Genomic DNA, 26,389 nt, shown 5'->3' with positions numbered 1-26,389 from the left:
TCCTGCAGGAGCCCATAGCTTTTCCCTGCTGTGTCAAAACAGCCCACCTTTCCGTACTCGCGCTCTGCTTCTGCCCACAGTGGAGGCTGCGCTTGAGTCGCGGAACACTGTTCTTCTTCATTTGTGCACTAAACTGAACTGCCTGATTTCCCTCGAAGAGACTCCCCTTTTGCCCGTTGGCACCAGCGTGTGCAGGTACTTTTGAGCACAAGGCTCCACTCTTCGTAGGGCTCAGACTTCCTTTTAGTTAGGTGCCTCTGAAGGCGGACTGGGTTATCATTATTTCGCACTGCCTGTTTTCCTTCCCTTTTAGGTGGACTACACATTTCGTGCATCTAACGCTTGAGACTTGTTTGTATTTGTATATATATTGTATTGGTATGGTATGTGTTGGTTTACTAGAGTTGTATTGTGATTTATCGCTACGGTCATTGTTTTAAAGGCCTTGGAATAAATGTGTATATATTTTTAATATAACACCTGTTTGGAGTAGTTTGTAAGTGTCCTTGCTTTGTCTGCTCATTGCGGGCTTTCAGTCACCCTCACCCCTCTTGAGACCTAGTCTTGACCGCCGCGATCGCTACCCTGATTGGTCTGGCTTGTCCAGAGGTTACCCTGTCCCAAGTAATTAGGTTGGCCTTCTGAACTTCTGCGCCACCAGGACAGAGTTCAGAAATCCGTCTTAACAAGGGGTATTACAGTATTACCGGTGCAGGTAATACCGGCAGTTTTTTTGCCGGTGGGAGCCTGATTTACCTCCAGCTCTTTGCTGAAGGTTAATCGGTTCCCCTCCACCAGCAAAACTGTAATATGGCGGTGCAGTAAAAGTGCCAGTAACTGAATTACCGCCACTTTTACCACACTGCCATACTTGTAATGACCACCACAGTCTTCGACTTCGGCAATTTCTCAACTTTTGACAAAAGAGGATAACATCTTTGAAGGAGTGGGAAAGGAAACATTCCTTAATTCAGCACTGCAGCTTAAACAAGCCAACGCTGAAGCCATATCAGTTGCGGCCAATCTGAAACCCTGGAAGGAGTTGTCTGAGGAATACATTCTTCAGGAAAAATTTAACATTTTAAAAGCGACCTAACTGATGCTAGCATTCTCGCCTAAGATTTGCTGGAATCTGACGAATATTACGTAGATACTTCAGCTACAGGATTGGCAATAAGCGTGGCTACTTTATTAGCAAAAGACATTAATCATAAGGTCCATTACCTTCCTTTTGAAGGTTAAGATCTTTTTCGTAACTCGACTTATGAGGAGCTCATGAAGAGAAAAATAAGCACCTTAACAGCAAAGTGTGCCTGCCCCTATTAAACCCACTGACATAAGTCTACTTTTTCTCAAAGACCTGACCTTCGCTCATGATCTTTTTGTAGGCTTTCACAGGTTTCTGGAACGCAAATCTAGACAGCCAGTGCTCTCCCAGCGTCCATCGAAAGCAGCAGAGGACTGCAGGTCCCACTAATATTCATCTTCCGCTGGGGCATCATCTAGCACCACTGGCAAAACTGTAAGTGATGGTTAGGGTTGATCGTACGGAACTCGATTGGGGGAGGAAGCGCATTTCCCACAATCTGCAATGATGGAGGACCATAACTTCAGAAGCATGGTTCCTTGCGGCGGCTTGCAAAGGCTTCTGCCCCTGTTCATCCTTCCCACCTCTCTCTCCCAGAACGGATCCCCTGCTCTCCCAACAGAGACTCAAAACCTCTCTCTATGAAGGCAATAGAGGAAGTTCAACAAGCAGAGAATGGTGAGGGATTATATTCTAGTCTCTTTATGCCCAAACCCAACCAGGTTGGCATGAACACAATACTAGATCTGTCAGATTTCAACCTTCATCTTCCACTGAGGAAATTCAAGATGATATCCCCCTTGCATACCAGATCTCCTCTTCAACTGGGAGATTTGCTCTGTGTAGTGGATCTGAAGGATGCTCATCTCCACATTCCAGTTGGGGCCCACCATCAGAAATGTCTTTGTTTCTCGATCAGGGACAATCCTATTCAGTACTAAGTTCTCCCTTTTTGCTTGAGCTCAGCTCCAAGAGTTTTCACCAAAATGATGTTGGTAATTGCAGCCTATGTCAGAGTCAAGGAGTCAAGTATATTCTTATTGGTACAATTTGGTTCCTCAAATCCCATTGTCTACTACTAGCACATCTCCATCTCCAATACTTAATCTACTTTACGGCCTCAGCCTGACCGGGAACTGGAAGAAATCTGATGGTCGCCCAGGACCGGATTTTGATAGGTTTTTGCTGTAATACAGCAATTGGCAAGGGTTTTCTTAGAGGCGAGAGTATGCACATCCATCAGAATTGCACACATTTCTGGCATTCAACCCCCATGTCTGCATCATGCTTTGAGAAGCTATTGGTCTTAATGGCTTCCTGTGGCCTGGCAGTGCCATTAGCATGACTCGGCACAGTCAGTGTTAATACAGGGTTGTCCTCAAGCATCAGATCCACAGTGTCACTCAGTCCGTGTGACATTGGAGATGAGACAACCTGGTTTGGTGGTCAAATCAAAGGAACCTGATGAATGGAACTCTTTTTAGAAGCAAGTCCCTCGGTCTCCATGCCAGATCATCTGGAAGTGTTCAAACTTTGGTCTACCATAGAGGGGGGGAACCTAATTCAGATGTGGTACACAACAGTCAAAAGAGGAACATTGCTGCAAGCATTTTATTACAGAACTACAGAATCCAGCTCCAGACTCACTCGCCGTACAATTGTGACCCATGAATTGGAACTGAACTAAAAAGTCATCAATCAGATCACTTGAATCCGAAGATAAAAATGTATTCAAAGAGAGGGGATACATGTTTTTCAGTCTACAGGCCATGACTTTGTTACAGTTTGCCTTTTGAAGTAAGGAACATCTCTTCGCTGCTTTTGTTTCGTAAAGCACTAAAAACAATTTATTTCAATATTTAATCAAAATCACACAATTTCAGATCTTGCCTTGAAGGCTAATTTAAGACCAGCGCCCAAATGCAGTTTAGTCTGCCAGGTACGTGTTATAAATCAAATCTTTAGCGAATGGAAACGCCCACAAATCGACCTGTTTGCAATGGCTTGCAACTAGAAACTTCCCTTGTATGCCCCAAGAGAGGGACTGGGCCAAAACACTCAGGAGATGCTCTGGAGATATCTTGGAACAACATGTCAGCATTGTCCTTTCCTCCACTACTGCTGATCCAGCGAGCATCATTTAAATTGAAAGCACTGCGTCCTAGTGTTCATAGACACTTGGTGGCTGGCCAAGCTCTGGTTCGCTGGCCTGATGTCTTTTGGCCCTCCATCTGATACATCTTCCAGAGAATCCCGAACCACCCTTTATCAGTACAATGGCTAGGTATGGCACCACTCCCTACTGAACTTGGCAGCATGATTCCTCCGGTCCATTCAATTGGTCTCCTTGCATCATGCAAGCTGCACGAAAACCATCTATGCGAGCCGAGTTAAAAAAGCATATGGCTTTGTTTTTGCCTCTGGAGTCTGAAAAGGGGTATTAATATCCTGTTATCTTCTTTCAACCAGATTTTTCATTTGTTACGGGACTGGCAGCCACGGGGATCCCAATAGATTCTTGCAGGACTTCTCTTTCGTCTCTGGAAGAATATTTAAGTTCAGATTCCTGCTCATTCTCCATCAAATTCAGTAGTGAATGCCATTTTGATGGTCTCTCACATCTTTACCCTCTGGCTAAAACCCTCACTCTAAATGGGATCCTAATGTGTTGCTTTTTGAATTATGTCTTAAACCCTTTGAATATATGGCCCCCATTGACGTTAAAATATTTTCCTGCAAGGTGGATTTTCCTGCTGCTGTAACCTTTGCAGGAAAAGTTGGTGAGTTGCAGGCTATTTGCACCGAGGAACCCTTCACGTCCTTTCATAGGGACAACGTGGTTCTGCGTCCTCCTCCCTCTTCTTTGCCGAAAGTTGTGACAGAATTTCATATCAAACTCTTTACTTAACTATATTCTTCCCTAACAATCTTCCAGCCCCCCATAACTCGACTTAAGGAGAGCTGTTACACTCCCCTGGTATCCACAGGGACGCCACCCAGCTGGGTTACTCGCTGGTATGCTTCTCAGCTTTGCCCTGATGTGGTCTGCGGGGAAGGTTCTGCCTAAAAATACAGGAGGACTGTGTTCAAGACTGACCGACTGGGGTAAGTATCCTCCCTCCACCCCCGTATGCTTTCAGTCCCTCTGGCGCCCTCTCCTCACCTTGTGGTAGAATTCGGCGTGCTCCCCGTCCTGCCTTCTTTGCAGGGGCGCGTTGTCTTTCATGGGCGAGTGCGGTCCAGTTCTCCAGCATGGGGTCTGGCATGGATTCACATGCTCATGCTCATGAATATTCCCCGTCGTCAGGCAGGGAATCCTCGGTATAGAAAAAAAAATCAGTATCGGTTTCGTTTCTGATCTGTCTTTCTTAGTAGTAACCAATCACTGGTCTCTGGGTCATACTGCCCCCAGCCAATGACTGCCCTCTCCCTAAGCCCCGCCCCTGGCAGCCATCCTCAGATTTTTACCGCACGTTCAAGTGTTGGGAGTCCTTGTGCTGTAGCTCTCGAGCTTTTGCTGCATTTTTGCGCTTTTTCAGGAGATTTTTCTCATTTTTCGGTTAAACAGAGCCTCAAGCTCCACCGTTTCTACATCCGATCAACAGGGATCCGTTTCGGAGTTTTCTACGCCCCTCAAGGGTGAAGTTTTCATCGAGTTACGCTTTTGGAGGATTCCAGGAGTTCCGAGGCCTACCCCGGACATGGCCCAGGAGAAAGGAAGCTCGACGCCCGGGAAGCTGTTCAGGACCTGCCCTGGATGCCAGCTTCAGAATGCTTTCAAGGAGGACGAGCATTTGTTATGCCTCTCTCTCCATGAGGACAAGACGCACACGGAGAAGGACTGTGCGTTTTGTGGGAACATGTCGGAGCGGACCATGAAGGATCGCTACCTCTGTCTCGCCAACTGGCTGGAAGGGAAGAGCCTGTCAGGCGAGAAGAAGAATAAGAAGTCCGAGCGGTCTTCTAAGTCCTGTGAGGGCGCCCCGGCGACGGGGGCCCAACAAAAGACTAAGCACTGCGAGTCCGCGGGCACCGGGAGCGCCGAACGGTCGGGCTCCTTGGCTGCCAGGCAGGGCGCATCATAGCTCTCAACTCACCCGCTTTTGGCGGGTGTCACCCGCCTTGCAAAGGGCTGACTCACCCGCCAAGCCTCCTGCACGCCCATTCATTCCAATGGGCGTCTCACCCGCCAAAAAGAAAATCGGGAGATTTCACCCGCCTTTGCGAGACAAATGGTTGAGAGCTATGGCATATCCTCCAAGCTGCCATCAACCACGAGCCAACACTCTGGCTCGGGTAAGAGGAAGTCCGAGAACCCGGCAAAGCTTCTGGTGAGGCCCCGGTCGATCTCAAAGATTCCGGCAGAGGGGGAGCGAGGATCGGACCCTCCCCCCAAGGTGAAGGCCCCAGGCGTCCAGAAGGTGACGATGGCCTTAATTCACCCTGCTAAGACTTCGATTGAGGATGTCGCCGCGGCCATGGCTCAGCCTGTGGAGGATACACCAGTGGAGGCGCCCTCAGGACCCAAAGTCTCCCTGCCACCGCGGAGGGGGGAGTCTTTCAGGCCCATTGAGAAGACCCCCACGAAGTCCTCGTTGGAAAAGGTGGGGGAGGGGCTGGTGGCCATCGTGGATACGGACACGACCTCTGAAGAAGAGCTCATCGAAGTCGTGGAAGAGGCCCAGCCCATCTGGAGTGATCCAGACGAGGGCGACGACGAGAGCGACGACGAGAGCGACGGTGTCGCCGACAAGGCTCCTCAAGAGCCCTTGTGCCCATCGTTTCCGGCGCCGCAGGACACTTTGGCGGCCATTTTGTCAGTGATTCAGTCCTTATGCTCAGAGATAAGGACAAGGTTGCCCCTTCCCCCGACGGAGGTATCTGAGCCAGACCTGACGGGGGAACCGGAGCCAGGACCTTCGGAAAGCTCACCGCATAAGAGGACGACAACGCATCCTACGCCACCTCTCCCACCTCTGCGGCCTGCTCTGCCTTCCCCCCCCAGTCTACTACCCACGGGGATGATACAGGCACAGACAAGGCTACGACAGGTACAGATGACGACGGAGGTGACGACAGGACGTGTCCCCCGTCGGCCCCTGCTCGGGCGTCCCCGCCCGACGAGATTGGATCCTTTCATGCCATGATTTCCAGGGCATCCGAGCTTTTCCCGCTCTGCCCAGAAGAGAAGAAGAAAGAAGGGTTCCTTTACCAACGGCGCAAGGCGAAAAGGAAGACGGTCCTCACCGTACCGCTTCTTGATGACATCTGGGATGAGGGGCTCGCCCTCCTCAAGAACCCTGCCACGGCGCCGGCAAAGAGGGACCGGTATGAGAAGAAGTACCGGGTCCCCAACGCTACCCCCTTGTGCCTTCGGGCACAACCTACCCCGGATTCGGTTGTCTCGGCAGCGGCAAAGAAGAAAGCTGGGGGGGCATCGGCCTCGACATCAACTTCTCCGCCGGACGGCGAGGGCAGGAAGTTGGACACAATGGGACGACGGATCATCTCATCCACAGCGACGACTATTAAGGCGGCCAACTCCCTGGCTATCGTAGCCCGCTACGACAGGGAGTTGTGCTTCAAAATCGCCCCTCTGTTAGACTTCCTTCCGGACCCCAAAAGGGCTGAGGCCCTTGAAATCCTACAGGAGGGTGAGATTGCTTCGGACCACGCCATCACGGTGGCAACGGACATCGCCGACACCGGTTTCCGTCAGTTGGGCAACGGCGTTTGCTTGAGACGACGAGGATGGCTCAAGGCCACGGATTTCCACCAGGACGTACAAACCAAGGTTTTAGACATGCCCTTCGACAGGAACAACCTGTTTGGGAAGGCGGTTGATGAGTCCCTTCAGGCCAACAAGACAGACACAGAGACTGCCCGGGCACTGGGTGTGCTCCAACAATGACGGCCGTCCTTTCGGAGCTCCGGAGGCAGACTAGGTGCCCCCAAGGGATCCGGCAGTGGCTCCTCCACGTACCGCCAAGCGGCAAGATCTTTGTCCCAGGAAGCCTACAGGGGACGCGGCAAGTCAGGTGGTGCCCGTCGTCGTCGGCAGGGAGGTCAAGGAGGCAAGGCGGCCTCCAAACAAGATTGAACCGACTGTAGGGTCGGGCCCCCGCTGAAGCACCCCAGTGGGTGGCCGGCTGGCGAGGTAAGTCAGCGTGTGGGAGTCCATCTCCACCGACCGTTGGGTGCTGGACGCCCTGGCCCAAGGGCACGCCCTCGAGTTTCAGAAGAAGTGCCCTCGCATTCCACCCATGGCCAGGAAGGAAAATCACGTCCCTCAACTACTGTTGGAAGTAAGGGCGATGCTCAAGAAGGGTGCCATCGAGCTCGTCCCAAAGAGGCTTTGGGGCTCCGGACTTTACTCAAGGTACTTCCTCGTAAAAAAGAAGACAGGAGGATGGCGCCCCATCCTGGACCTATGACGACTGAACAAGTACATCAAGGCGCAGAAGTTCCGTATGGTCACCCTCCAGCACGTGCTGGGACAGCTGGAGGAGGGCGATTTCATGTCGTCGTTGGACTTGGAGGATGCGTACTTCCACATCCCCATTCTAACAAGACACCGAAAGTTCCTCAGGTTCGTGGTCCAAGGGCGGCACTACCAGTTCAAGGCCCTCCCGTTCGGATTGAAGTCGGCACCCAGGGTGTTCACCAAGTGCCTCGCACAGGTGGTGGCGCGGCTGCGCCTACAGGGGATCCACGTCTACCCTTACCTGGACGACTGGCTCTTCCGGTCAAGGACGAGGGAGCTCGCCGTGGAGCACACTGCAAAGACCGTCCAGCTGCTCACGGACCTGGGATTCTCCACCAACTTTCCAAAATCCCACCTGGTTCCGTTGCAAGTCACCCTATTTCTGGGAGCCAAGCTCGACACAGTGACGCGGCTGGCCTCGCCGTCGGAGGAAAGGACCAGGACCATTCTGGGCAAGGTGCAGCGTCTGCTGGCCACGGACATGGCCAGGGTAAGATCTATCAAGTCCCTCCTCAGGATGATGTCCTCCTGCATTTATCTGGTGCGCCTTTGCAGGCTTCGGATGCGCCCCTTACAAGAGTTCCTCGACGCCCGCTGGGTCCAGTCGACGGGCAGCTTCGAGGACAGGATCCCTCTCAACGAGACGTTCCATCAGGCGATCCGGTGGTGGGGTACCTGCTCCCATCTGTCGGCGGGCACGGACTTTCAGATCCCAGCTCACCAGGTGACTGTGATGACGGACGCCTCCCTGGAAGGTTGGAGAGCGCACTCCGGAGATCTTCACGCGAGAGGCCTTTGGCTCCCGGAGCAGAAGTCACTCCACATCAACATTTTGGAGCTCCGCGCAGTGTTCTGGGCCCTCAGATCCTTTCTTCCGCCCCTCAGGTCCTTTCTTCCGCCCCTCAAGGTCAAGGTGGTGAGGATCTTCACTGACAACACCACCACGATGTTCTACATCCGGAAGCAGGGCGGAATCAGGTCCCCGGCCCTATCCAAGGAAGCCCAGGATCTATGGCATTCGGCCGTCGCCCAACGGATGTTTCTGGTGCCTCTTCATCTGGCAGGTATAAAAAACACGATCGCCGACTCACTCAGCAGGGAGCTGCGCTCGTGCCACGAGTGGGAACTACGCCAGGATCAAGTGGATCGACTCTTCCGACGATGGGGCGAACCCCAAATCGATCTCTTCGCGACGGCGATGAATTCCAAGTGCCGGAGGTTCGCCAGCAGGTTCCCCCAGCCAAGGAGCATGGGCGATGCTTTCTCGTTCCCCTGGGACGGCCTATTTCTTTATGCATTCCCTCCGCTGCCGTTGCTGCTCCGGCTCATCAACCAGCTCAAGAGGTCCCGGTGCAGGATGATCCTCGTCGCACCGGCGTGGCCGAGACAGATCTGGTTCCCAGACCTTCTGGACTTGTCAACGTCCACACCAGTCAAGCTGCCGACGGATGCAGACCTTCTCTCCAGAGAAGGAGGCGCCATTCTTCACCACAACCCCGAGTCGCTGAACTTGCAGTCCTGGCTCCTGCAGCACTAGAGTTTGGAGGGTACGACATCCTGGCCGACTGCAGAGAAGTTCTTGCAAAGGCCAGGGCGTCCTCAACTCTCAAGTGCTACGGACATAAATGGAAGAGGTTCTCTGTCTGGTGCCGTGCACAGAAGATTAACCCTCTACGGATTACGGCCCCTCAAGTACTGCCGTACCTACTGTCGCTGGCCAAAGCTGTACTGGCTCACGCCTCCATCAAAATACATCTGGCTGCAATCCCCCGATATACCAGGACTACGGGACGGGCGTCCTTGTGGTCTCATCACCTGGTGAAAGAATTCATGAAGGGACTATTCCGATCATTCCCGCCGGTGAAGGCTCCTGCCCCGGCGTGGGAGCTTAATGTGGTGCTGACCAGGCTCATGGGGACGCCATTTGTGCCTATGCATTCGGCACCTTTGAAGTTTCTGTCATGGAAGACCGCTTTCCTCGTGGCCATTACCTCCACACGACGAGTGGGAGAGATCCAGGCCCTATCTTGCAAGCCTCCATACTTGACTTTTCATGACACGAGGGTGGTGCTGAGGACGCACCCCTCCTTTATGCCCAAGGTGCCGTCGGACTTCCACCTCAACGAGCCCTTGGTGTTGCCAGTTATCTTCACGTCGCCTTTGTCGCCGGCCAAGAGGTCTTTGCACTCGCTGGATGTCTCTAGAGTGCTGAAGTTCTACGTGGACCGCACGAAGAGTTTTCGGAAGACGTCACAGCTGTTTGTGAACTTTGGGACTGTGAATCAAGGGAAGGCTCTCTCGAAGACTTCCATTTCCAGATGGCTCTCCGGCTGCATCATGCACTGTCACAGGTTGGCAAACCGAGCGCTGTCTGGCCGTCTGAGAGCCCATTCGACCAGAGTGATCGCTGCTACCACGGCGTTCCTGTCTGGTGTGCCCCTGCTAGACATCTGCAGGTCTGCGACGTGGAGGTCGACGCACACCTTCACAAGATTCTACTGCGTCGATCGGGACTCCAGGGAGGAGTCCAGGGTCGGCCAAGCAGTGCTGCGCAACCTGTTCGCCTAAGGTGAGCCTGGTGAGGAGGTAAGAGATGCTTAATGTTGAGTTGTTGCATTGCTTAATGTTGAGCCTGTTGCCACCTCCCGTGGTTGTGCATGCTTGTACTGCTATGTATTCTCTTATTCATGAGCATGTGAATCCATGCCAGACCCCATGCTGGAGAAGGAACAAGTTACTTACCTGTAACTGTTGTTCTCCAGCATGGGTCTGGCATTGATTCACGTGCGAACCCTCCCGCCTACCCCTCTTCGGCTCTTCACTTGGTCATACTGCCACTTTACGTGCTACCAAATCTGAGGATGGCTGCCAGGGGCGGGGCTTAGGGAGAGGGCAGTCATTGACTGGGGGCAGTATGACCCAGAGAACAGTGATTGGTTACTACTAAGAAAGACAGATCAGAAACAAAACTGATACTGATTTTTTTTTTCTATACCCAGGATTCCCGGACTGACGGGGAATATTCATGAGCATGTCAATCTGTGCCAGACCCATGCTGGAGAACAACAGTTACAGGTAAGTAACTTGTTCCTTACTTCACTGACGCCGGCCCGTTTGATATTGTTCAGGTAGGTCTTATTGCTGTTCTTTAGTTTTGTTGCTATCCTGCGTGCCTTTCTTTGTTTAAAATACCTTTTTTCTCCCTTAGGTATGCAGAGCTTCAACGCGGCGAACTGGCTTGGTTGAGCCCCGCTGGTAAATGATGGCGCATTAAGAGCGCTATGATGCGGTAAGTAAGTGCTATGCGCAGCGCTGCAAAGTCTTGCCTTTGCTAACCTGTGTTCTCCTTCCTTGTAGGTCGCAGTGTTCTTCAGAGCAAGTGGAATGTCCAGAGTGATGCCAGCCGGGAGGTGGCCAGCCAGGTAAGCCTTTTGAGCAGTTCGTAATTTGTAAATGTCTCTACATCCTTCTTTAATGTTGCCTCTATCTTCCTCTTTCAGGTCGTTCTGTCCGGGAGGCGTGCAGATTCGGGGAAGCTGTTCTCAGTAGCTGCGAGTGTTTAAAGATGAAGACTGCAGGTAAGATGCTGCTGCTAATGATGTTCCTTTTGTCTCCTTGCAGGTTCTGCTTCTCCGAGGTTTGAGGGAATAGCTGGACACGGTGAGCGTCACGTTGCAAGCTGCAAAGTAATACGAAGCATGTTCTGCAGTCAGGGTGTGGTTTATATAGCCCAGGTAAAGTAGTACCAGGGAAAGTAGTTCCAGGCCTGCCACACCCAAAACACTAGACCGCATAGCTTGGTTCTTAGGGAACCAAGCTATGTGGATGCCTCCATGTTGGCTGACAATACAATAAAGTAGTTCCCAAGCACATTGTTGTTCATGGTGTATGAGCCTGGCGCCATAGGAGCCAGGACTGGCGCAATGAGGGCTTTTGAAGAGGATGCCAGGCTCTAGAGGCCCGAGTCCTGACTCCACCTGGCCAATGTGTTTGCCATAGGGGGTTTTGGGCGAGGGTCGTGACAAGAGCGCTCAAGTTCTACCTTGATAGGACAAAGAACTTAAGGATTACTTCAAGCCTGTCACATTTGTAAACTCGAAGAGGGGAGCGCAGGCCTCTAAAGCTACCATCTCATGCGGATAGGTTTCTGCATATTGCAAGCTTATTCGGTTCAAGGCCTCCTATCACCTGAAGGTCTTAATGCTCATTTGGTTCAAGCAAAGGTGGCTTCAGTTGCCTTTTAAAGAAAATATTTCCTCTGCAAGTGCATAGCTAGGGCAGCTACTGGGCTCTGTCGTCGTAACGCTCTGCGTTATTTTTAAATAATGCAAGATAATTCTGTTCCAGTGTTTGGAAATCTTCCAGAAGTATGGAGGAAATGGGATGGACGTACGAGTGAGAACGTTTCGCTAGTGACTAATGTACTCCTAGTCCAAAGTCCCCGTTCCTCAATTTGCCTGCCCGTCTTCTCCTAAAATATCCATACTTGTCATAAGATCACCGACCTTGACCATCGGTAAAGGACTGAAGAGCGAGGCGCCGTGAGGCATGGGGCGGGGCACAATAAGTCGAGGCCAAATCCACACATCCGCTGGCCGGCATGTAAAAATAAAAGGACAAGTGTTTTTTGGTGTTACAAAAAGGTGCTGTGGCCCCGTCCCGATGGACAGAATGTACCATAAGTATGAACTAGGAGTGAGTTAGTCACTAGAGTGAGCAACCTTTTCTTTTTTTAGATATTTAGATGTTTTCGATGGATACTCGCTCCTACCCTTTTTCTAGATGGGGGAAATGGGCCTGGTCTTCCAAATCTGTACTGTATTAAGGGCCTGTGTGTTTTTAAGTATAAGTGTATAATTAATTTCATATCTCTGCTTCAAAAACAATAATAGTTAATGTGATTTACTTAGCAAGGGGTCAGATGGGGATCACAATGTTCTTAAAAACATAGGTCCTGACTAAGAAGACATTTTCCAAGAGTAAGTGTTACTTACTCTTGGATATAATAACTTACACAAATGTAAGTTACAATTAATTTGAAAAAAGTCTTCTCTTAAAACAGAATCGCAAACATGTTTATTACTGGTCAATTTGTGTGCATTTTGGGTAAACTAGAAAATGTTACATACATAGCTTACACATGCATAAATTACTACCAGACCTTCAAAAGTAGGCATTGCGAAGAGTGTGTCGAGGAGCTGCAAGGAGCTGTAAGGGAAAGGAAGATGCAAATGCTGGTGAACTTTCACCAAATTGTAATGTGTCTTTTTTAAACATATGTTTTTATTAATTTTCTTATGAGTATATAAAAGTACATCTTTCACATGAGCTCCACATGAACAATAGACAATAATAATTTAAATAAACATCACTGATTAGCTAGCAGTATTTAATCTCATTCATTTCATACTGTAACCATTCTTACATCAATGCAAAATATTCATATAACAATAGGCAAAAGATCACATTTTGTATTTCACAAAATTATTGATAAAGGGTACCATTTATATGGATATTTACACAAATATGCAAATGTAGTTTACGTGCTTATTTTAACATCTACCTTACACTCGAATGATCTAGGTAAATCTGTTCGGGAAGGTGTACCAATTGGTGTAAAATTGACAGCCTTTGTGTAGGAAAGAACAGGAAGTTATTTTCAGGCAGCAAAACAATTGAATAGGAATTATTGTATTTTACTCACAAGATGTGTATGTTTTTCTAAATTGTGCATTAGATATTTTACGCAAACAAATGAATCCATGTTCAAACTTAAGTGTGTTTTGTTTATAAAATTGGTATAGAGCATCTTCACTAGGTCAGTAATATGTTAAACACACATTCAGCAGTTATTACAGCTGTAGAAACTAATGCATCATCTAATAGCCCAACATATGATGTTGTCGATCTTTGTAAATCGGGGCCCTAATGAGTTTTTCATTGATGTCAGTACCTTCAGATTATAGGTTATTTAACATATCCATTACCCAACAGTAATCCAAGCTTTACTCCATATGTATATATGTTTACTTTCATGCATACATCTATTGTCACATCAGAGCTGTGTAATTTGAGGGTTCATGTGTCCGGGCAACTCATTTTCAAAATGTCTGTGTTTCTTCTCCTTTCACCTTGCACCAAGATTTATACGAGTTGAAACAGAAAATGTGTTAAAGATACTACAGTTAAATTTTAATTTTCAAACTTTTTTTCAATGTGATTCAGGGAACTTAAGGAAGCCCAGTCCAAATATACGACTGGTTGGGAGCAATGGAAAGAAAACCGAGGGAAGATGTGGAGAAAATGTGGACGAGAGGTTCAGGAGATGTTATCGCATGTGCAACTTTGGAGACACGATATCCGCAGCATAGAAGGTTAGATTTTAGAAATGTATTCTGTACTATTAGAAAAACCCAATATATTGCAAAATTGTTATAAAATGTATATAGCTTACATATTGTCCTGTAATAAAGAAGACTTCAGAATGTTCAAATTATTTTCTTAATCTAAATTGTTGAATACCACCTCTGACCATTTATCCTGTTAAATCATTCTTATGGCTATGTGGCAGGACATCTGCTTTTTTTATTGGTGCTACATGATTGTATGCATCATAACAGATCTGTACCTGTAACCCTACCAATAATCTTATGACAGGTAGCCAACAATGATTGTATAAAGGCATTTTCCCTGGGACCATGTGCTTCTCTATGCTGCTGTTTTACAATGTTTGGATTATGGATGCTTGTTGGTACTTTATTCTAAATCTTTTATTGTACCTATTAATCAATTCAATCTGGATGAGAAAATACCCACTTTAACAAGTTTGGAAAAACCTCTCAGGAAAGAGACAAGGCTTGGCTAGACCAGCAATGCCAGACAGTTTAGACAAAGGTATTTCAGAATCTACTGTATTGAAGGCTGCAGAGAGGTCTAGCATAATCAATATAGTAAGGCAGCCCTAGTCAGCGTGGCTCCAAATAACATTCCAAACGGGGAGCAGTGCAGTTTCGGCCTCATGCGATTGGTAGAAAACAGACTGCAGGGGGCCTAAAATCTGAAATGTCTTCATATGTTGCTGTAATTGGAGGGTCACCGCCTTCTCTAATATTCTGAGTGGTAAAGGCCACCCTGCAATGATATTTCTGTAGTCAGCCACATTCGAGCATAGGTATTTGAGTAAAGGGGTGATCATAAAGAAGCGGGGAAACACTCTTGCAGATTGTGATTTATACATGCAGTAGTACATTTAGATAATGAGTTGGCATGGCTAGGAGTGATGCTTACAGGCAGAACATAAAATTCATGGTTAGTTGGTTTTAGTGCAATAGGGAGGCAAAGGACCAGAACCGAGGATACTGTCAAAAATGCAATGTCTGCCTTAGCATGACCTGGTTCGAGAGAGCATAACGTAGAAACAGAAGTATTGCTTATGCCATCCTAGATCGTTCATTTTAGCAGCAGAAAAGTTGTTGAAATCATTTGCCAAGTGCCTGTGGCCCAGGATTCCTGCTGGAAACTTGCAACCACTGCCAAAATGTGCTGGGTTGCTCTGGAGTGCCCAATGTTTTCCAAGCCAAAAGTTGCAGGGACCCACCGAATATTGGCAGGCCAGGATGGCTCTCCAAATTGGCGAGATGCTCTGGCAAAGTTTCTAGACTTACCAGAATGTCTGAAGCCACAAGGACGACAATCTGGTTCCAGGCCTCGGTGGGCCACAAGGGTGTGAGCACAACCACCTTGGCTGTCCTTTTAAGGCACTCAAACACCCCTGGGATTTGGTAAAATTGAGGGAAAGTATGTAGCCAATCTCTGTACCAAGGATGAAACAAAATGTCTGTTGTTATGGCATCTGGACTCCAGCTAAAGAAATGTGGAAGATGAATATTCTGGAGACAAACTGAACCATCAAAAATAGACCCTAAAATAGGGCCTAAAACACTCTGGTATGAAGTTGCCAATCTTTGGCATCAATCTTCTTTGAGCACCAATCTGCCACTACTTTGCTAATTCCTTGGAGAAATTCTGCCCTTCGCTAAAGATGACAATTGAGCCAAAACTCAGAAAATGCTTTAACCAGATCAGTTCAATCCTTTTACTGTGTGCATCCTAAACAGTTGATATGGTGCACTGCTTAGATGATGCCCATTCAAAGCAGAATGGAACAATGACTTCTGTGGTTTGTAAATGTTCCCATACCAAAGGCCCTGCCAGGAGCTATAAACAATTGGTGTATTTTGCCCACTCGGATTTGACCATTATTATAATGGTATTCTTATTATGGCATATGGTATTGTTATGGCACACAGTTGAGGTTTCACCGCGCCTGGCTCCCCAACCCTCCAAGCTGGCAACTGACTTGAACAGCAGACCCGGGACAAAACCAGAAGTGGCTTTCCCTTTCCAGCCCTACATTTGATGGAGCCACACCAAGAGCTGAACCATGGCTGTACAGGAATTCCCTTGTCCAAGGGCCTTAAACTCTGAAGGGCCCCAAAACACAGGAAAGATTGCCGGATATTGCTGGGTGATGCATGGTTCTCAAATCCCTCTGTATTGAACAAGCCTTTACCAAGGGTCAATGAAGGAAAGCTTCCCGAGAGCATTTTGAGACTCCAGACACTCCGGCTGAGAAGGAATACAGGCAGACTTTATTTGATTTTCAATGAAACTCAACCCCTGCAGGAGAGAGATCACCTGATGAAAGGAAGTTGCAACACTCAGTTGGGAGTAAACCATTATCAGGATGATCAGGATGTTGTCCAAATAAATCATCTAATGGATGCCCTGAACCCCGGGAAGGCTGCCACTGGTCTCAAATATTTTGGAGATGCGTTGAAAGGAAGCGTTGTGAACTGAAATGCCTTCCAGCCCCATTTGAACCTGAGCTTCCCAAATTTGGGATTAATTGGGGCCCTTGAGCATTCCTTTAGGTACGATCTCACCATCCTATCTCTGGGACCCAAAACATTCTGCAAAGTAGCTATGGTCCCCATTTTGCAGTGCTGAACCACCAACTACCTATTAATTCTAATTAGAATTGGTTTATAACACGCTTAATGCCAAAGGGGTTTCTAAGCGCGGACCTGGGATTTGATCCTGTGTTGCTCTGCGTTGTCTTACTTCAACGAGGAGCACGTTGCCACTGAGCTATACTACCCAGGCAGAAAGACATGCTGATTGAAAGACTTGTGATTGATCACCAGCGGGAAGGTCTTGCCATCCTTTTCTAACAAAAAGAGATTGTTCCAAAATGCAGATAGATCCACTCCGCAGCACCTTTTAGTGAGAGAACATAAACCTCTTAAGAATTGAGTGCTCAGATTGTACTAGAGAAATGTTAGGCCCAGAACTGGAAGGTGAATACATTTCAGACTGTAAACTTACACTGGTTGGAGCACCCAACAAACTTGGAAAATCGACCTCTAATTGTTCAAAATTAATCTTGTTAGCCCCCATCCTCCGAAACGTCCTCTATGTGAACCCAAGGTTCCTTACCATTGAAACATCTGTCAGTGAAGAACTGTCCACACACATTGGGGAAAGAAATCTCTGTACCCCCTGCACCACTCAGGCCATGACTCCACCTTTGCTCGTTTCAGGTCCTGTCTGTATCTGTGCACAGACAGGAGAATGTCCCCTACTTCTACTAGCCCTGTCAAACTCGTATCCTCCTTTGGCTTTAACAATCACCTCTTTACTGCCATTACTCTGATATTCTTCTCCTTCCTCCCCTTTGCCCTGCAATCTCTGAACGCATAGCTAACTGCCATCTGCCAATGCATGGCTGTGCGCTGCCACTTGCTAATCTCTTTAAAGACTGAAGTCCTCTTTCTCCCTGCCTCCAAGACCACTTTTCCCTCCGCATCTCTTTTCCCCCGAACACACTGATGACTCACAACCTTGGGGTTCTCTTTGACAGCAACCTGAAACTCTCCCAGTTCATCACGGCAGCTGAAGCCAAAATCTACCTAGTAAATGTTAGAAACCCCTTACTTCTACTCTTGTGCTCTTCAAACTGCACTACTGTGAGAAACTACCTTTTGTTCTATACTTCTACTCCTTTGTTTCAGTCACGAATGTCCTTACCTTTGTGACATGCACCCTTTTCAACCTACCCAGATTCTCTCCCACCTATACCCATCATCACCACGTTGGAACGCTTGCTCTTTAAATTCCTGCAGCTCATCTATAAATCCACCCATGTGCATGCTCCCCACTACCTCACTGAATGCATCTCACTGTACTCTTCCTCTGGACCTTTTTCGCTCCTTGACTCTTCAGTTCACCTACCCCAGTGGCACCTCCCACATTTGTGCCTCTTCCCTACTTGCCTTCCTCCACTGGAATGCTCTTTCTCTGGCCATCAAAGACGTCTCTTCAGTGGAACTCATTACTCAGGGATTAAATTTGACCTTCTGGCAATGGAAGGAGCACCCCAACTCCCTCCAACCACTGATACAAACTAATATGCCCAACTCACCCTCCTGCATTCTGCCCTCAGATTGCTCTATTTAATTTTAAAAAATGTAAATACTGACCTCATGCTCCCAATGTTAAAAATGTTTTAATGTCCACCAGTCCCTGTCCTTGGTTTGTTCCTGTTCTTACTGGTTCACCAGGCTGCATTGGTCCTGCAAAACAACAATGCAGATATGTAAAGGGAAGCTATGTAGACTGCCTTTGCTTTCTTTTGGTGCCAACTTTGGAAATCATTTCTGTTCGAAATTGCATCCTGTTCTTAAATACAATACTTGAGAGGTACTAAACTAAAAGTAGCAGGTGCACAATCAAAGGAAGAAAAGGTGGATACGTAACTATTAATGTCCTTAACAAGAGCCTCAACAGAAAGAAAACCTTTCATTCATTGGCAGGCTGTGATACTGCCAAACATGGGATTTTTTTAATCGATGTCCGTTTTTTTCTCCTTTCTGAACATAGAGCAGTAATTGCATGGACTAAAAAACCTAAAACTTTCTAGCCCACATCTTACATACTCTCCGGATCAACAACCGATCCTTCTATCCTGGCATTTTCTGCTATACATCCAATACCTTGTCCTGACAAGCCTGACGGGCCTTTTCCATTACTTTAAATGAGTCCTTTCCATACCTGAAGAAAGATGCTCTTATCAGGATCCAATGAAGGGGTCATAGTAGAGTTGTCGAGCAAGGACAGTCTAGGACATTCTGAAATCGCTACCTGTAGTAGCAGAGTCCATTTTGGAATAAATATACTGTGAGACATGAGGCTCTTAAGGGTTCTTAACTTCACTAGGACCTGGCAAGCCTAAATTGTCCAACACATCCTGGAAGGTAGCGCCTCTAGAACAGTAAAACAAATAGGTGACCCATCCCCGGGGTCTACAGTGAGGTCTAGAACATAATCCACCCTAGCTATTGGTAGAAAACTGCCAGATGGAACAATGGAGGAAGGTTCCCCTCTTAGACGGAATGACCACTGTCATGGTCCCCGGATGTGAGGACCCTGAGGTAAAGACAAAACAATCCTTACCAATCTGTAGGTATTTTTGCTCTAGAATAACCTAGGGGGCCAGGATAAGCATCCCTCCCCTCCTGCATTAAACATATGGCACTGCGTAACTTGTTTGTTTGAAAGAGCAATGGCATGACCTATCACTGTCTGTCATTTTGAAAGGGATCTGTGCATAGTGATAGCAGGGTCCAAAACGCCAAAATGCTCTCTGTCAAAGGTGGTTGATCCATTATTTCTGCCATACCCTTGTTATTCTCAGTAACAACATAATCTACTCCCTCCATACCTGCCACTTGCTCTTCTGCCAGCAAAAACTGCTGCATAACTAATTTTGTATGTATAGGTGTTTCTAGATAAACTATGAATTATACATGTTGTAGGCCTTCCAAAACACCTGCTTCCCAGAAGTGGCACATCACAGAAAACAGTGCAAGCTTTGGCAGCCATCCATCGCTCCCTCTGCACAAGCTATACATCATTCCTCTGATGGCCTAATTTTGGACAGTGTGCCCTGCACCAATTCCCTGGTAGGCAGTAACATGGAGTAAACACCTTGGAGCAGAGCAGGGACTGGGGGATGAGTGCTGTGCTCCACGGGAGCCCTGCAGTTCACCACCAATACATATTCTCAGGTAAAGGTATATAACAAAAAACATGTATGAAGGCCGTGCTCATATTGAACCTTCATCACTGCTGTGTGAGCATCAACAACCGTGGCTGCCATGTAAAAACACTATTCATTATCGTGAAACGCTGTAGTTTCATAGTCTTCACTTGTGTGAGGGGTCAGAAATGCGAGACAGGACAAGAAGATAGTTTTATCACAAGAAGCCATTTTATTAAATAATAAAAGGTGAGATGAACGCCCATCTTTCCCTAGTCTAACAATGATTACCCTACCTAACAAACTAAGGCGAACGGAAAATTACCTAATGTCCAATCTGTCCCTCACACTAATATACATACAACAAAACTGTTATATAGTGCTGGGATGGATGTGTGGAACCTGTGATGCAGTAGAGAATGCAGTGATAATGTTTTTGTATGAGTGAGAGAGTGTTGAAAGTGTTGGAGGTAAAAGTTCTGTACTCAGTCAGTTACAGAGAGATCAAGCTGGGTTATGGGTTCAGTGGGCTCCTGTGAGATAACTTAATGTAACCTGACAAGAAGCAATGCAGAATTTACCAGTGTGTACCGACTTTGCTTTATTACACTGCCGATGAGCTTTATGAACCAAGGCATGCGTAAACTGAAAGGAAAAATAAAAAGGACAAGTGAGCTGCTGCAGCAAGAGAAGGAAAGAACCCACTGCCCCTAAAGGTGACAGCCCATCACCCAGGACAAAGGAAGAAGACCAAGGGCAAGGAAAGGGATCCATGCCAATTCATATTTCCTGGCCAGGGCATGGAAACATATGTACTGAATGTTCCTCTGCACCATGCAGCCTGCTTTGTACAAGGAATCTGATCTAATGGCATAGAGGAGGACATCAGTTTGCCAGTTTACAGGCCTATCAAAATGGACTTCTTGTACTGCGTTTTCAAGGAGAAAATCGTTTTTTTCTCTTAAATACTTTGGGCAATTCCACCACCCATTCAACAGCTTTACCTCATTCAATGGCTTTAAAAAAGAAACTTGGAAAGGATGTTTTTGTTGAAAGTACACCTGGGCAGAGTTAACCAACTTATGTTAGGAAAATGCATGCCCAAAATTGATCATAGAGGAAGAGTAAACCAAGTAACAAAGGAGGATTTGATGACTTATGTGAATGGGTGTAACTCCAAAAGGCTTGACTGGAAATACAGAGACGAACTTGAAAAATAACTAAGTGTGGAGGATCTTAAAAGAGCTGCAAGTATGTTAAACTCTGAAAAATGTCCAGGCCCGGATGGCCTTCTGGCCGAATTGTATACAATTCTTCCAGATGACGTATACAATCTGATGTTGGCTATGTTACAGGATTCTCTTAAGGAGGGACAATTAGCAGCGACAACAAGGCATGAATCAATTTCAACCTTTCTGAAGGAAGGGAAATCGCCAGTATTAACGAGTAGTTATAGACCGATTAGTATGATTAATACGGACAATAAAATCTTGGCTAAAACATTGACGTTGAGAATGGAACGAACTTTATCAATAATTATAGACCCAAGTCAAGCGGGCTTTGTGAAGGGAAGGCATGTTTCCAAAAACATGCGAAGGCTGCTGTTAACTTTGTTTGAGAGTAAAGATCTTGAGAAAGAGGTGATGGTGATGTTGTTGGATGTGGAGAAGGCTTTCGACAGGGTAGAGTGGGAGTACCTCTTGGCAGCCCTGGATGGTTTTGGATTTGGAAATAATTGTATAAACTGGATAAGGCTCTTGTACACCTCGCCTACAGCCTGTGTGAAGATGAGTGGATATGTCTCTGAGCAGTTTAGTCTTGAGAGGGGCACAAGACAGGGCTGTTCGCTCTCTCCACTCTTGTTTGTGATTGCGATGGAACTGTTTGCAGTCCGAATTAGAGAAGATGTGGAGGTCGTAGGAGTACCGTTTGGAGAGGCCTGCCAGAAAGTTTGGCTTTATGCTGATGATATGTTGCTGGTCTTGCAAAACATCAAAACCTCTGTTCCAGTGTTGATTAACCAAATTTAAGCCTTTCATAGAGTCTCAGGTTACAAAATCAACTGGATAAAATCTGAGGCAATGCCGACGTCGAGTTCCTGTTCATCCTGGAGTATGAATACATATGGTTTTCATTGGTGTCCTGAAAGGATGCGATATTTAGGCCTTTGGTTGACGAAAGATGTGTCGAGAATGATGGAGGTGTCATGATTCCTGCCCCTCATGTCCTTAGCCCTCCAAGATGTCGGGATGGAGCCAGGCCACAATCACCAACATGGCCCTGCAGGGCCTCTCCATCCCTCCAAAGACCCACTTGGAGTCAGACTTTGCGCTTGTGGCACCAGACTCACTCACTCCCATAGGATAACATTGGGATTGGACTTGTAGTGCATTGATGGGGACAAGATGGATGCCCCCACATATTTTGGTTCCCAGAACTGCATGTGCAGTCTAGTCTTTTGGGTGTGGTTCAGCCCAGAGACACCTGGGATACCCAGAGACTATTTAAGCCACGCCCAAGCTGAGAAACATGCTTTGTGTTTTCTGCACCTGCAGCGTGACACTCACCGTGTTCGGATCTGTCTCCAGTAGGCCTGCATCTATCTTCTGCACCCAGCTCCTGCAAGAAAAAGAACACAGTTAGGAAAAGCCTTACCTTGCGGCGCTTCTGCCCATCATTCATCGCTCCTTCTGTTCTGCAGGCATCTTCGGCTGTGTCATTCCCATCCCGGCATGCCGCTTCATAAGGAAACGGGAAAAGAACAGAAAAAGGCGTTAGTAAGCATTCAGCAAATCTTTGCTTCTTTTTAAAGACTGTACGAGCTTCAAACGCTTACCTGAATCCCAGCTGCTCTGGGGGAACTCTTTCTCCAGAACTTCTCATCCATCTGCAAGAGGGAAAAGACACTCCAGGTTAGCGTGGAAACATCTAGAGGCGCCACATACCACGCTTACTCATCGCATTTCTTCTTCATAATCGGCATCCACGCTGAAAACGTGGTGGCACCTAAAAGACACAGAAAAAGAACTCAGTTCAATACAGATACGAAAGGGTCGCATCGCGCTCTCACTCACCTTCAGCGCTACTCCTCTCAGCAGCACGTCGCCATCCCCGGACGCCGGCCATCATCTAAGGAAGGAAAGGAACGAAGTTAGAGAACTGGTCAAAAGACTCATTATACTTACCTGTCGGACTCTTGCCAGTGAAGTAACTAGGCAGCAACGAGCCCACATCAATCCACGCGCCCCTGCACTGAAAGCAGGATGGAGAGCACATTTTCCAAGAAAACAAGGTGAGCTGTGGATCAAAGGGAAGGGTTGGACCCGGGGAAGAAGGGGTTCAAGCACACAGAGACAATAGGGAGTTAAACTCTACCAATCCTGTGTTTCAGGCCCAGTCTCCAGTCGAGTAGACTCCAGGGAAGGGTTTGAGGTCGTGAGAGGTCAGAACAGGCTGAGTGACGTCCCCGTGGATACCAGGTGAGCGTTACAGAGGTGAACCTTACCTGAATTATACAACATCTGGAAGCAGATCTGAAAAGATGGAATGAACTGAAATTGAGCCTTTGTGGCAGGTTGCACGCTCTCAAAATGACATCGACTCCTAGAATAAATTATGTGTTCAACATGGATCCACTACAGTTCAGAAAAGCTTCTTTAAGAGAATTGAGAGTTTGATTCAAGTATTTCTATGGGAAGGAAAACAACCGCGATTGAAATTGTGGAAGCTGCAACTGTCTCAGGGAAGAGGTGGTCTGGGTGTCCCAGACTTTGACAATTATCATCTGGCATTTGGTGCAAGCCATTTAGTTCCATTCATCAAGAACTCAAAAGATGCTTGGACTCGGGCGGAGACGAGTAAATCCTCCCCTCTCTCTCCAAGAGCTCTTCTTAACTCAATGGATGGAGCAGGTTGCAAATCTGATCTACCAACTATTTTTATCAGAACATGTTGGAGAGCACTCATGAGGAAGAGCAAACAGGATGGAGAATTCCATCACCTCAATTTGGCTGAATCCTGACATTAAGGTGAACGGGAAAGTACTTATCTGGCCGAACTGGCTGTTAGGGGGCATTCATTGCCTAGAGGACCTAATGGATGGACGAAAATGGCTTAATTTCAAGCAACTGTGTGCAAGTAATGACCTCCGGGATTACACTCGGGGGGGGGGGGGGGGGGAATACAGAACACTAAAGAAGGCCTTGATTAACAAAACTCTTACTGCTGACACTGGGTGGCAAACCTGGCTGGATGACTACAAAGCAGAAGGCCACATGGCTTCAGGAGTGTACAAACAGTTGAATCAATATAAGAAGCCAAATTCAGAACTTTTGGACAAATGGTCAGGTATACTAGAATCTGAGATGAGCGAAAATAGGTGCCTAAACATTTGTAATAATATGGCGTTAACATCTCTAAATCTGTGTGAAAGAAGTTGTCAGATAAAGGTATTGAATAGGGTCTTTTGGACACCTGAAATGTTTCATGAAAGGGGTCTTCTTGATTCAGAAGCGTGCTGGAGATGCAGACATTCTAAAGGAACATTTGAATATTTGATTTGGGAATGCTATGAACTGAGACCTTTCTGGAGGAAGGTGTCATTGAAAATGAATGAGGTTCTCATGCTTGATGTTGAATTTGACTATGTAACTGTGATTCTGAGTGTGGATGAATTGGTTTCCGATCTCACTTATCCTCAAAGATGTTGGTTTTACAGAGCCTCTTATTCTGCCAAAAAAGTTATTCTCAGAAAATGGAAAGATGTGGAAATACGTACATTTGCAGAATGGGTTTCAGATATTAGACAGGTGGCCAGGATGGAGATAATTATTCTCTATAGAAGCAAAAAGATGAATTTATATGAAGATGTTTGGGGTAGGTTCCTAAATCTTTTTGCTTAAAAAGTTCTTCTTGATCGCTACAGTTTACCTTTTGACTTTAAATCTACTGGGATGTGTTTGTTATACCTTGTTCGTTTTGTTTTTGTGTTTATGGAACTTATGTTATTAAGATGTGTTTTTTGGTTTGTGCTTGTAAAATTAATAAAAATGCAAATACAACAAAATATATCGTAATTATTCTTACTAACCTCCCATAAATGCATCCAGGACACAACTGAAAAATCTCTGAACAATTGTGATGGTTTGAGAAGGGTGTAAGGATTACAGGGCTTTGATAGTCTAAATGTTAATGTGTATATGAAAAAAAGTTTCACATTTACAACTCCTCATGAATTCCTGAAAACCTTTAAGATGGCCTCTTAAGACTTCAAAATATTTGTATCCTAACTATATTTTCTCTGTCACAAGGTCAGTGTTTGGGGCTAGTACGGTAAAGGATACACTGATTAGAAAAGAATACTTGTAAAGTTACTGCGTGATCTGGAGAAGGAATTGTGACTAAGTCATTACCTGAGTATTGAAATTCCATGATTTTATATACTCCATCAAATTCCAAAATAGGAATGGCTAAGTCTGCCCTGTCGGGATTCAAATCTTTGTCCTGCAGGCTGAACACTGAGTAACAAGTGATTAACTTGCTAAGCTGTCTTGCAGGGAAGACCAAAATCCTTGACGCTACAATCCCTAGACATTAAACCTGTGTGGGGAACCCTAAATTCATAGTCCGTCTGTTTAGAGAGGCCTTCCGTACATGAATCTGTCGCGGAACACCTGTATCTGCATCAAAATGCACACAGTCTTTAGGAAGTGTGCTGTTTTAGGCATGACTGACTAGGAACCGCAATGTTTGTGTGTGTGTGTGTGTGTGTGTGTGTGTGTGCGGAGCACAAACGTCAGAAAGTTCAAGAATTTAAGAAATAATTTTCTAGGTCACTTTCTGAAAAACAATATCTGTGCAAAGCTGGTGGGGAGCAGGCAAGAGGGAGCTGATGTGACCATAGGACAGCCCTGTGGCCAGAGGCAGCAAGGGAATACCCATAGATTTTAGATGTCATGGGACATGTAATGGTTGGGTAGTTGGACAAAGGACTCCTTTGGGCAGACTGTCCCTCTTCATAAACTATTTTCTCCCAACTCGCTCTCCACTATACCGCTACCCCTGGCCCAAAACTACAATATGGTATGAAGTGTATTATAATTAAAATATTTGGGAAGGCATAACTATACATTGAATGGCTAAAAACGTATTTTGGATGAAGTCTGAGTATAACCATGAATTGTTTGTAAATTCGTATTTCAAAGATGACATTTGACTGTAACTACTCATCCAACAATGTCCTAATTTAATGCATATGCTATTGTCTTTCAGGGAAATTTGGAACTGGAATACAGTCTTATTTCTCATTCCTTCGATTCCTAGTTTTCTTGAATTTTATAATCTTTATTATGATGTTTGCCTTCATTACCCTACCTATCGCCGTTTCCAGACATGGAGTTTTTAACAGCACCGAAATTATCTACAATGCAGGTAAAATATGGTATTGTTTATTTTGTAATGTTATGTAGCATCTAGAAATCCATGCATATATGATTTTCTTGTTGCTCGTTGTATGTTCATTGAGCGAGTGGTGTAATTTATCAGGGACATGAGTCATTGCAAATGGATTCTCTCACAAATTCCTGGTAGTTCTCGCACTGGCCCAACTGAAGTGGGAGGCTTTCCCACGACCTACACCTCCCCCCACAACATCTCAGCCATCCTTAAAATAAGAAAAAAAGGGCTTCATCATAATACCCTTGTGAAAATGCAGGTGCAA

The 26,389-nt window shown here is 46.6% G+C and overlaps 1 protein-coding gene across 2 annotated transcripts in view; it reads left to right on the top strand.

Annotated features, from left to right (window-relative positions):
- The window catches only part of TMC7 (transmembrane channel like 7), a 950,504-nt gene that overhangs the window by 296,226 nt on the left and 627,889 nt on the right, over positions 1–26,389 (top strand). For both annotated transcript variants that reach the window (XM_069647142.1, XM_069647143.1), the window contains exons 3-4: positions 13,797–13,945; positions 25,942–26,100. In XM_069647142.1, the coding sequence (XP_069503243.1) occupies positions 13,797–13,945; positions 25,942–26,100 (308 nt within the window). The remainder of the gene's footprint in view (positions 1–13,796; positions 13,946–25,941; positions 26,101–26,389) is intronic.

The sequence above is a fragment of the Ambystoma mexicanum genome, chromosome 2q (genome assembly GCF_040938575.1).
Source record: "Ambystoma mexicanum isolate Mex_15411 chromosome 2q, UKY_AmexF1_1, whole genome shotgun sequence".
NCBI classification, from domain to species: domain Eukaryota; kingdom Metazoa; phylum Chordata; class Amphibia; order Caudata; family Ambystomatidae; genus Ambystoma; species Ambystoma mexicanum.
Note: the sequence above shows the minus strand (reverse complement) of the source record. Positions and strands in the feature narration are given on the sequence as shown.